Here is a 10,807-nt window from a genome sequence, read left to right on the forward strand (position 1 = left end):
GACAGAGCTGTCCAGCCCGAGGCCGGCCCGGGATTGGCACCTGGCGCGCGCGTGTGTGCGTGCGTGTGTATGTGTGTGCGCGCGTGCGTGTGCTGTGCGCCTTATTTTTTGTTAGGGTTTGAAGAACCACATTCGGTTCTTTACCATTTTTTTTTTAATTTGGCGTTTTCAAAATTGGCTTATTAGAGAGTGGAGACACCGTGTGATCTTTCATGCAACTGCTTCCCTCCCCAGCCTCGAGCAGCCTAAATTCTTCCTCCTTTCTCTGCTCTCCTCCTCCCCAACCCGCCTATTGCCTGCCTCATTGCTCTGTGCTCCCCCATGCTGGACCAGTCTGTGTTGATGTGCTTGCAAGGTCACTTCCTGGGGAGGAGGAGGAGGAGGTGAGAGGGCCTCTTGTGCTCACGTCAGCAAAGATGTCATATCGCTCTCCGGTTCCTGTGGTTTTACTATGACATTTTACCCCCGAAGAGGGACAAATCCAAAGGGTTGGTTAACGAGGCCATTTGCGGAAAAGACCTCAATAACCTAAAGAAAGGTCTGTGGGTCCCAAATCTGCGTCTGGATGGAGTGGAAGGTGATGTAGGCCTTCAGCAGATAGGTATGCATTTTGAGCTTGATGCCTTTGGAATATAGGACCTAGGAACCAGGGGCTCCCTGTTAGTAAATGTGGTTGAGGCAGGAGGCAGAGTCTGAGCTTGGGTGGACATGAAGACAGTGAGTGAGTTATAGGTGGTGGTAGAGGATTTGTGAGGAGGGGTGAGAATGGGAAGAAAAGCCTTTGTTATCTCTGCAGTCTGAATAACCAAAAGCAGTGGCTGTTGATGAGATAGGAATCTATCCTATTGCTAGGAACTAGAATAGTCACAAGAGTCCTTGTGGGAGGGAGATGAGCACTGTAGAGTGTAATCACTTGCTTTTAATCACATGCTTCTCAATGGCAAGGGGCTGGGATCCCACTAATGCTAGATGCCTAGTATTTTAGTAGAAAATGCTTCAGGTGTGATCTTTGAGATTTGGGCAGGAAAGGGTTCCTAGTTTTTAATGTAAATATAGATTTCAAGGCCTAGCCTTGAGATCTGGTCCTATAAATTCTGTTTTATTTTAAGACACAGCAGGTCCTCAAATAATGTCATTTTGCTCAACATTGTTTAGTTATAACGTTGATGAGGTGCCATAGGAACTTAACTCTTGTTTATGTCAATTAGCCTATGGCAAAATTGGTTTTGTTATATACTGTTTCACTTAAAGTTGCAGAACCTGATGGCATTAAGTGAAGACTTACTATACTTTGGCTCTCACCCTAGGCATTATCCACATAATTCTTCTAGAATGAATTATGCTTTTACACATCTCCCATTTCATTTCTGTTCCTCTCCCCTTCTCATTCTGGTTGGGAGGAGCTCAGTTAAGCTGTGTAACAGTGCCCCACCTTCTGCAGTATGCTCATGGCTCCATAGCAGAGGAGAGAACCAGAGGACTTTCTGGGTTGCAGTGATGCCTAGAAATGAGTGTATGGCGTGCTTGGAAACTTGGTTATGGTTGTGTGGAAAGGAGATAGCTCTGTCAAACTCCAGAATTAGGACAAAGTGCAAACCAAAGAAGATAACAATAATTAGCAGGTGCTGTCAGAGGAAGAGGTGTCTCCAAATTCAAGGAGAGTGAATTGTATGGGCCCTGGCCGATGCTGGAGTAGCAGCTGCTAGCACTGTGAGGTCACCAGGCAGGGGAGGGGCTGTGGCTCTGCTATAAATAGTACTGGGAGTCAGTCACTATGGAGATAAAACTGAATCCTATTACCTGCTGGTCCTCTATTGGGAGCAAGGGAAAGGAGGGAGCAATATTTTGAGGATTTGAGAGATGTTGCAAATAGGTCTCTTTTTTTAAAAAAAATTATTTTTTAAAAATAAACTTTTATTTATTTTAAAAATATATTTTTATTGATTTCAGAGAGGAGGGGAGAGGGAGCGAGAGGGAGAAACATCAATGATGAGTGAGAATCATTGAACAACTGCCTCCTGCACGCCCCCTACTGGGGATCAAGCCCACAACAGACCATGTGCCCTTGACCAGAATCAAGCCCAGGACCCTTCAGTCCACAGGCCAACGCTCTATCCACTGAGCCAAAACAGCTAGGGTGGTCTCTTTTATTATTAAGTAAGGGGGGGAGGTAGAACTTCTCATTATCTGTATCAAGAGTACCTTAAGCATACAGGAAGTGTGGATGTCTGTGTGTATAGTAGTGCATGCAGCCGCAAAACGGGGACTGGTGTGTGAGTGTGTGTAGTGTAATGAGATTCTCTGTGTGTAGTGAACAAGGTCCTAGCGTGGCTATGTACAGAGCACAGAGGTGGAATTCTGAAAGCACTGGAAATAATCTTGAGGTAGAGTTAAACATTTTATTACAGAAGTGTATGGAGAATCAGCAGGAAATTAATTATAATTAAGACCCTGTAAGCTTTTCCTGACTTTTGGACTATGGTTTAGAAATTCCTTTGAGCACCTCTCCCTGTCCTTGCAGAAATCCTGTTATTTCTGCATCTAATTCCTAGTCTCTGTAAGATGTAGGACAAGGCCTCATCTGTGTGTATTGTATTACTGATTCCAGTCCTTGGACCAAAATAGAGTAGAAAGACTATGATTCAGCACCAAGGGCAGAGCCAGTAGCAATAGCCACTGGGTCCCTTTTTTGCTTGAAGAGGGAAGAAAACTGATCTAGACAAGGAATTGGAACATAGATATTCTTCATTTGAAATTGCACAGTGTAGAATACCCAGCTTTTGTTATTGTCTGAGGACAATTAACTATACACTATATATACTAGTTTCATATCAAGCTGAATGCAGAATATTGGAACAGAATAAATGGATTTCCATCTAGAGCAGCGGTTCTCAACCTGTGGGTCGCGACCCCCTTTCACAGGGGTCGCCTAAGACCATCGGAAAACACATATATAATTACATATTGTTTTTGTGATTAATCACTATGCTTTAATTATGTTCAATTTGTAACAATGAAATTGTGGGTCACCACAACATGAGGAACTGTATTAAAGGGTCGAGGCATTAGGAAGGTTGAGAACCACTGATCTAGAGCTCGGAGTACAGAGGAGTGCTGATTAGAGAGTCTGGTTTGATCCTGGATCCCCCCTGGAGCAGTCCTGAAAATGAGTTAATTTTTGTTACCATAATGATTGAGTCCAGATTAGACTAACTGGTTCTGTTTTTCAAAAACAGAGAGCCAGGGGCAAGGCTGAGAATGAACTTGTTTGTAGGGATGGGGAGATGGGCCATTATTTATCCTTCTCATTTGATTCCGTGAGCTCATAAGCCTACGCTGAACTCTAGGCTGGGAAGTGTCGGGTTCCTTTATCTTTAGTGCTGAATGGAAGACCTTACCTATACCTCTGGCTGGGATGAAGCTAGCAGGGCTGAGTTCCTTAGGCACAGCAATGGATCTTACCAGTACTTTCTTCCTGTTAGCCTTGGATTTTCAGATAATAACAGAATTCCCCCTGGGGATGCTGACTCCTTGCTTGGTGCCTTGAAGTTTCTCCGAGATGAACTGATGAACTGGAACCATGGTGCAAAAGAAGAAGTTCTGTCCTCGGTTACTTGACTACCTAGTGATTGTAGGCGCCAGGTAACCAAAAAGAGAATAATTTTTGTCTTGTCGTCTGGGATAGCCACAGAATCCTTCCCCTTTCCATTTCCATGTTGGTTTGCATATCTTATTCTTATCCCACGGTTTTACTCTGATGGGAGCATTGATGCCTTTGGGAAAACAACACAGTCAGGTGGATTGAGAGTAGAGGCCTGGAGGAACAGAGTTGGAGCAAAACTCCTCTTAACTAGCATCTTTCTGTTCTTGAGCAAATGTACTCTGTGTACCCACTTTCCTTGTTTCCTAAAAAGGGAAAGTACACTGTGCTCCTTCTCTACCTACATACTAGTATGCTCTGTCATTGGCTATTGTACCTTGAAAAGGTGTGAGTGATCATTTAATTGTTGAAATCTTTCTCTCAGTTCGGGATAGGTGTCTTCATGACAGTGCCGGCCTCGTTTAGCCTACCGGCTAAATGCAGCCAAGGTCTTGCAGTTAGTTACTTGATCCAGTATAGCATTATGAACTTTATTTGTAGACCGTGGTAAACTCTGATAGCGCATCCTATTCCTCAGGCTGCTGAATTGGTCTTTCTGTTCTTCAGGCACCCGAGCAGTGACAGTGTGGCCCAGACTCCTGAATTGCTTCGGCGATACCCATTAGAGGATCACCCTGAGTTTCCCCTGCCCCCAGATGTCGTGTTCTTCTGCCAGCCAGAGGGCTGTCTGAGTGTGCGGCAGCGGCGCATGAGCCTGCGGGATGATATCTCTTTTGTCTTCACCCTCACCGACAAGGACACCGGAGTCACGCGTTATGGCATCTGTGTTAACTTCTACCGCTCCTTCCAGAAGCGAATGCCTAAGGAAAAGGGGGAAGCTGGGGCAGGGTCCCGTGGGAAGGAAGGACCCCGGCCCACCAGCGCCTCAGAAGAGGTTGGCACTGAGAGTTCGGAGAGTGGCTCGTCCCTGCAGCCTCCCAGTGCCGACTCCACCCCCGATGTGAACCAGTCTCCTCGTGGGAAACGCCGGGCCAAGGCGGGAAGCCGGTCCCGCAACAGTACTCTGACTTCCCTCTGTGTGATCAGCCACTACCCCTTCTTCTCCACCTTCCGAGAGTGTCTGTACACCCTCAAACGTCTGGTGGACTGCTGTAGTGAGCGACTGCTGGGCAAGAAACTGGGCATCCCCCGAGGCATACAAAGGTATGGTTTGCCGCTGGTGCTCAGAGAGGTGGAGCATTTTAGAGATGAAATAAATTGGTCTGTGAGGGGCATAGGAAATTTCTCTAAATCCTGAAGTCCATCAGACCTTAGTCCTTACTAAGCAAAGGACTGCTGCTGAGTTAGATCTCCTATCATAATTGTGTTTGGATCAATGCTGAGGAATTGGATGTTTCATGGTGGGCAGGACAATGAGTCCCACCATGTGTGCATTTTTATACTTGCTCTCACTCTTGTCCCTACCCTGTGGTCCTAGCTGAGCTCAAAGGGTGGGCTTTTCCAGTTGTCATCATTATCCCCTTTATGGTTACAGTGGGTTGCAGTGGGGTATCAGCCCCTGGTGCAAATGTGTCTGTTTCCTGCTCTCTGCCCCCAGGGACACCATGTGGCGCATCTTCACTGGATCGTTGCTGGTGGAGGAGAAGTCAGGTGCCCTTCTGCATGACCTTCGAGAGATTGAGGCCTGGATCTATCGATTGCTGCGCTCCCCAGTGCCCGTCTCCGGGCAGAAGCGAGTAGACATTGAGGTCCTACCCCAGGAGCTCCAGCAAGCTCTGACCTTTGCTCTTCCTGACCCCTCTCGATTCACCCTGGTGGATTTCCCACTGCACCTTCCCTTGGAACTTCTGGGTGTGGATGCCTGCCTTCAGGTGCTAACCTGCATCCTGTTAGAGCACAAGGTGAGAGGGCCAGCTTTCTAGACCTTTGAAATATGGCAGAGGCTAAACCATGAGCTCTTTGAGGACAGGGACTATACCCTTTTCATCTTTTTATCTCCAGGGGGTAATAAGATGCCAGGTATCTACTGAGTAGGTACTCAGTAGATGTGGGTTGAATTAAGGTGCTGGTATCTTATGGAATGTATTCAGTGAACTTGCCACTCACCTGAATTATCTTTAACTATACTGATCTCATTTTCTGGAAATATCAGTAGTTCTATTCCAAAGAGTGGTCCTGGGATTGGGGGTACAAGAACTAGGAACATAGGGAGTGATTCGAGAGAAGACAACTACAGTGCTTGGATTGGGAGGTGCAAGGTGGGGTACAGAGCAGTGTAATTGTGGCAACTATGCTCCTGGAGCCATAGGCAGGGTGAAACAAACTGTAGTGTTGGAAGTTGTATTCTCATAAACCTTACTTACGCTGTCGAGTGATTCCTATGACTTGTGGCAGGTGGTGCTACAGTCCCGCGACTACAACGCACTCTCCATGTCTGTGATGGCATTTGTGGCAATGATCTACCCCCTGGAGTATATGTTTCCTGTCATCCCACTGCTGCCCACCTGCATGGGATCGGCAGAGCAGGTGAGTCTCAAGACGTTTTCTGTCTTTGTCACCTCTGTGTTCTAGCTCTGCCCAGCTCTGGGGGAGAAGGCTCAATGCCCAGAGAGGTGTAAATCAGTACTGGTCTGCAGTCCCTTATCACAGCTTATGTGTCTGCAAAATCTGACCTGACTTGCACTGGTCTGGTGGTAAAACTTATGCTGTTTATGTTTTTATTTGTCACAGTTAATGTTAGCAACTAGAGGCTACTGACTGCACCAGTGCAGGTATCACTTAACATGCAGAATAGGGACTGGCTCATTTATAAAGTCTGAAAAATTCTGAATTTTGAAACTCATCTACCCTCAGGGTTTTGGAAAAGGGATTGTTTCCTTATCTAGAAAAATCCTGACTTGATAAGTGATCACAATGGTTTTTTTCTTATCCTCTTCATCTTTTCCACAGCTGCTGTTGGCCCCAACCCCATACATCATCGGGGTCCCTGCCAGCTTCTTCCTCTACAAACCGGACTTCAAAATGCCTGATGATGTATGGCTAGTGGATCTGGACGGCAGTAGGGTGAGGTTCCTGGCTGAGGCCTTGTAGGGTCTACAATAGGGTGGTGTCCTCTTTTTTTAGATTACTCCCAGGAAAGTCCTGAGTTGGTGGTGATTTCTATTGTGTGACTCATTGAAACAATTTTTTTTAAATCCTGCTTTCACTTTATTGGTTTAATAGACCCTTTTTAGGACTCCAAGAATTACAAGATTTAGTGTTGCCAGAATTAAGTGCTCCCCGGCATCTCAGATCAGTAGGGCATTTGTGGTTGCTGGACAGTTACATATGGTGTGGATCAGCTAATTGTTTTCTTGGGGGTATAGTTTCTATTAAGAAACTGTCTTTCAGTACAGACTTTTAAAAATGCATATTAACATTCTGTAGTGTGAATATAAACTTTGGTAGGAAGCCCTTATGTGTTCATTGTAAAAACTAGAAAATACAAATAAGTCTAAAGAAGTAAATAAAAACCATAATCCTATTATCTAGAGATAGTCATCAATAACATTTAGGTCTAATTCCTTTCAGGTGTGTATGTGTATCATACACATGTGCAGATGGATATCTCATGTATGTTGGTATCTAATGTATGTATTCACATACAAATGATATAGTGTATATACAACTTCCTATTCTTTTTGCTTACCCTTATGTGAGAGAAACTCCTAAGGATTTAGCTCTAGGGTCATGCCTTTTATCTTTTTTCTGGTGCAGGTGATTGCCCCCACCAATGCAGAAGTGCTACCTGTCCTGCCAGAACCAGAGTCATTAGAGTTGAAAAAACATTTGAAGCAGGTAAGTGAAGAATGAAGAAAAGGAAGGGGAGTGGTGGCTGCTGCACAACTGCTGTAGGCAGACAGCTATTGTAGGAGCCAGTTTCCTTGCAGACGTCAAGTAGAGTAGATATTCTTCACCTTGGGTGGGCTTAAGAGGAAGTGTACCCCATTTCTGAGGGGGGTGCCGGGTGAACCTCAAAAAATGGCTTTTCAGATTCCTTCTTATTCATTGTATGGCCTCCCACCCTCTGATACTTACAATGCTGTACAAAACAACCCTTCACTTCCAGTTTCTTGTCATGTCTGCTATTCTTTTTTTTTTTTAATCCCTACTCAAGATATGTTTTTTATTGATTTTTAGAATGAGAGGAAGGGAGAAAGAGAGAGAAACATCAGTGTGAGAGAGAAACATTGATTGGTCGCCTCTCTTACACACCCCGACCAGGGATCGAACCTGCAACCTTGGTCGGTATGACCTTCAACCAACTGAGCCATCAGGACCGTTGTCTCTCAGTCTTGTAAGGAGGGAGTTAGGACAGAATGGATTTTTAAATGTTTTCTTCTTAAATTGAGCCTTAGGTTGTCCCTATAGCATCCTTTTTTAAAAAATTCCTTTCTTTGCATAATCCCTTAACTGCCTTTCTCATTGATTGAGCTTCTTCTGCTGAACACAGTATGTGAAGGTAAAACCTGACCAAGCCCATTCCTTTGCCTGCTGTGTGTTACGCAGGCCCAGTAGATAGCTCTGTCTTAGGAATACCTGCTCTGACTTGAAGAACTCTCCCTAGTTGATGTCCGAGCTGCATAGCAGTACCTCTAGATCAGTGGTTCTCAACCTTGTGGCCCTTTAAATACAGTTCCTCATGTTGTGACCCAACCATAACATTATTTTCGTTGCTACTTCGTAACTGTAATGTTGCTACTGTTACGAATCATAATGTAAATATCTGATATGCAGGATGGTCTTAGGTGACCCCTGTGAAAGGGTTGTTTGACCGCCAAAGGGGTCGCGACCCACAGGTTGAGAACCGCTGCTCTAGATGCTACCTGCTTGGACTTAGATGGCTCATTTGGTATCATCCCCCTCACTTGCCTCATCACTGCTGATAGTAATATGACACCTTGTTACTGCAGTCTAGTCTGGTGAGGGTTGCAAGTTCAGAACGTTCTTGAGCTATAGTCCTTTGCTGTTTTCATTCTCGATGATTGCTCTAGTATGCCTAATAAGATGGAGAGGTTGCGGATGGAACTGGACTTACCATGTCTGTGGGAGCTAAGATCCTTGGGCTCGTTGATCCTGTATCTGCACCTCTGTGGTCCGTGGCCAGCAGCACTAGCCTCACCTGGGCTTGGTGGAAGTGCAGAATCACCCAAACCTATTGAATCAGAATCTGCATCTTAACAATATGACCAAGTGAAACCTAAGCTCATTAACTTTTAAGGAGCTCTCCGATCTAAACCAGTGGTTTCAAACTGCCCTGTGGAGTCTACTAGGGGTTGATTTAGGTTGCAAGTGCCAAACGCATGAGGCTCTGGGTTCCTTATGTCCTTCAAAGAAGCTGAAGTTTCAGTTGTTTATATTTCCACATAGATTTCCATTGAAAAAAATAAGCTTTCATGGCTAAAATAAATTTGAAAGCTATTGCCCTGAATTTGATTGCGTTGCCTTGAGCCAGGTTGGCTTAAGCTGAAGATCTGTAGAATACACATTCTTTTCTAAAGGTTAAAATATTTCCTCTAACAGTTATTTCAAAGACTAGAGGCCCAGTGCACAAGAATTGTGCACTGGGGGGTGGTCCCTCAGCCCGGCCTCCGCTCTCTGTCAGTCTGGGACCCTTCAGGGGACATCCCCCCAGGGGTCCTTAGTGCTGCTGCGGAGGCGGGAGAGGCTCCCACCACCACTGCCACCTTCACTGCGCTCATGGCTCACCAGCCATGAGCCCGGCTTTTGGCTGAGGGACACTCCCCTTGTGGGAACGCACTGACCACCAGGGGGCAGCTCCTGTGTTGAGCGTCTGCCCCCTGGTGGTCATTGTACGTCATAGCGACCAGTCATTCCTCCGTTCAGTTGATTTGCATATTTTATTATATAGGATGAAGGCTTGTTCCTAGGAGATGAGATTGGCCAGCTACCCAGGATTCTGCCTTCAATGAGGAATTTCTTGTTGTTCCACAGGCCCTTGCCAGCATGAGCCTCAACACCCAGCCAATCCTCAATCTGGAAAAATTCCATGAGGGCCAGGAGATCCCCCTGCTCTTTGGAAAGCCTACTAGTGACCTGCAGTCCACCCCTTCCACGGAATTCAACCCACTCATCTATGGCAATGATGTGGATTCTGTGGATGTTGCAACCAGGTACCGGCCAAGCAGACTAGACAATCACGACTCCAAAACTGGTCTCTGCTTACACAGCGACCTTGGGGCAGGGTACTCCCCTCAGCAAGAGTTTCTTTGTATATAAAACGTGTAATACTGGGTTATATTTGCCACCTTAGTAAAAGCAAAGAGAAGGAAGAGTTCATCATTCTGTCAGGCATTTTAGGCCTTGAATGAAGAAGAGGATTGATGATTCTTTAAGATACTTACCCCCTTGATGTTGGAAGTCTGTTAACTGATGGCTTTGGGAGGTGATCTGAGACTTTGGATCGTAGGAATCGTCACTCTGGAAGGTGTGGGACTTGGATATCTTGCCTCCCCTTTTTCCCCAGAGTGGCCATGGTCCGTTTCTTCAACTCCCCCAACGTGCTGCAGGGCTTTCAGATGCACACACGTATCCTGCGTCTCTTCCCTCGGCCTGTGGTAGCTTTTCAAGTTGGCTCCTTCCTAGCCTCACGTCCCCGGCAGACTCCTTTTGCTGAGAAATTGGCCAGGACTCAGGCTGTGGAGTACTTTGGGGAATGGATCCTTAACCCTACCAACTATGCCTTTCAGCGAATTCACAACAGTGAGTCCCCCTACCCTCTGCGCGGCCCCAACTTCAGCCTCTGTCCTTCTGATGGCTCTTCCCTTGGCGTTTTCCCTTTCTTGGGCCTGCCCCTTCCATTCCTATTTTGCTATAGACTTGCTCCTACCCTTCTTTTATGTTTTGCTAAGTCTATTCTTTTTCCTCTTCGGGTAGACATGTTTGATCCGGCCCTGATTGGTGACAAGCCAAAGTGGTACGCTCATCAGCTGCAACCCATCCACTATCGCGTCTACGATAGCAATTCCCAGCTGGCTGAAGCGCTGAGTGTGCCCCCAGAGCGTGACTCTGACTCTGACCCTACTGATGACAGGTGAGCAGTCCCTGTGGCAGCAACACAGTGTACGGTCAGGAGGCTCTCGCTGGCCCTTACGTAGCACCATGGGAAAATCTCATACAAGTTAGCAGCATTGGCCCTAACTGGTT

General features: G+C 46.1%; 1 protein-coding gene across 18 annotated transcripts in view; it reads left to right on the top strand.

Annotated features, from left to right (window-relative positions):
• Positions 1–10,807, top strand: part of MADD (MAP-kinase activating death domain) — a 58,841-nt gene that overhangs the window by 789 nt on the left and 47,245 nt on the right. For 17 of the 18 annotated variants that reach the window (XM_014543370.1, XM_005870817.2, XM_005870824.2 and 14 more), the window contains exons 2-10: positions 3,483–3,642; positions 4,208–4,804; positions 5,199–5,502; positions 5,996–6,127; positions 6,551–6,664; positions 7,358–7,438; positions 9,596–9,774; positions 10,128–10,363; positions 10,538–10,694. In XM_014543370.1, the coding sequence (XP_014398856.1) occupies positions 3,581–3,642; positions 4,208–4,804; positions 5,199–5,502; positions 5,996–6,127; positions 6,551–6,664; positions 7,358–7,438; positions 9,596–9,774; positions 10,128–10,363; positions 10,538–10,694 (1,862 nt within the window). In that variant the 5' untranslated portion in view covers positions 3,483–3,580. Of the gene's footprint in view, positions 1–577; positions 602–3,482; positions 3,643–4,207; positions 4,805–5,198; positions 5,503–5,995; positions 6,128–6,550; positions 6,665–7,357; positions 7,439–9,595; positions 9,775–10,127; positions 10,364–10,537; positions 10,695–10,807 lie in introns of those variants that run through there. The other variant, XM_014543367.1, reaches the window with a different exon arrangement.

Source organism: Myotis brandtii, unplaced genomic scaffold (assembly GCF_000412655.1).
Source record: "Myotis brandtii unplaced genomic scaffold, ASM41265v1 scaffold324, whole genome shotgun sequence".
NCBI classification, from domain to species: domain Eukaryota; kingdom Metazoa; phylum Chordata; class Mammalia; order Chiroptera; family Vespertilionidae; genus Myotis; species Myotis brandtii.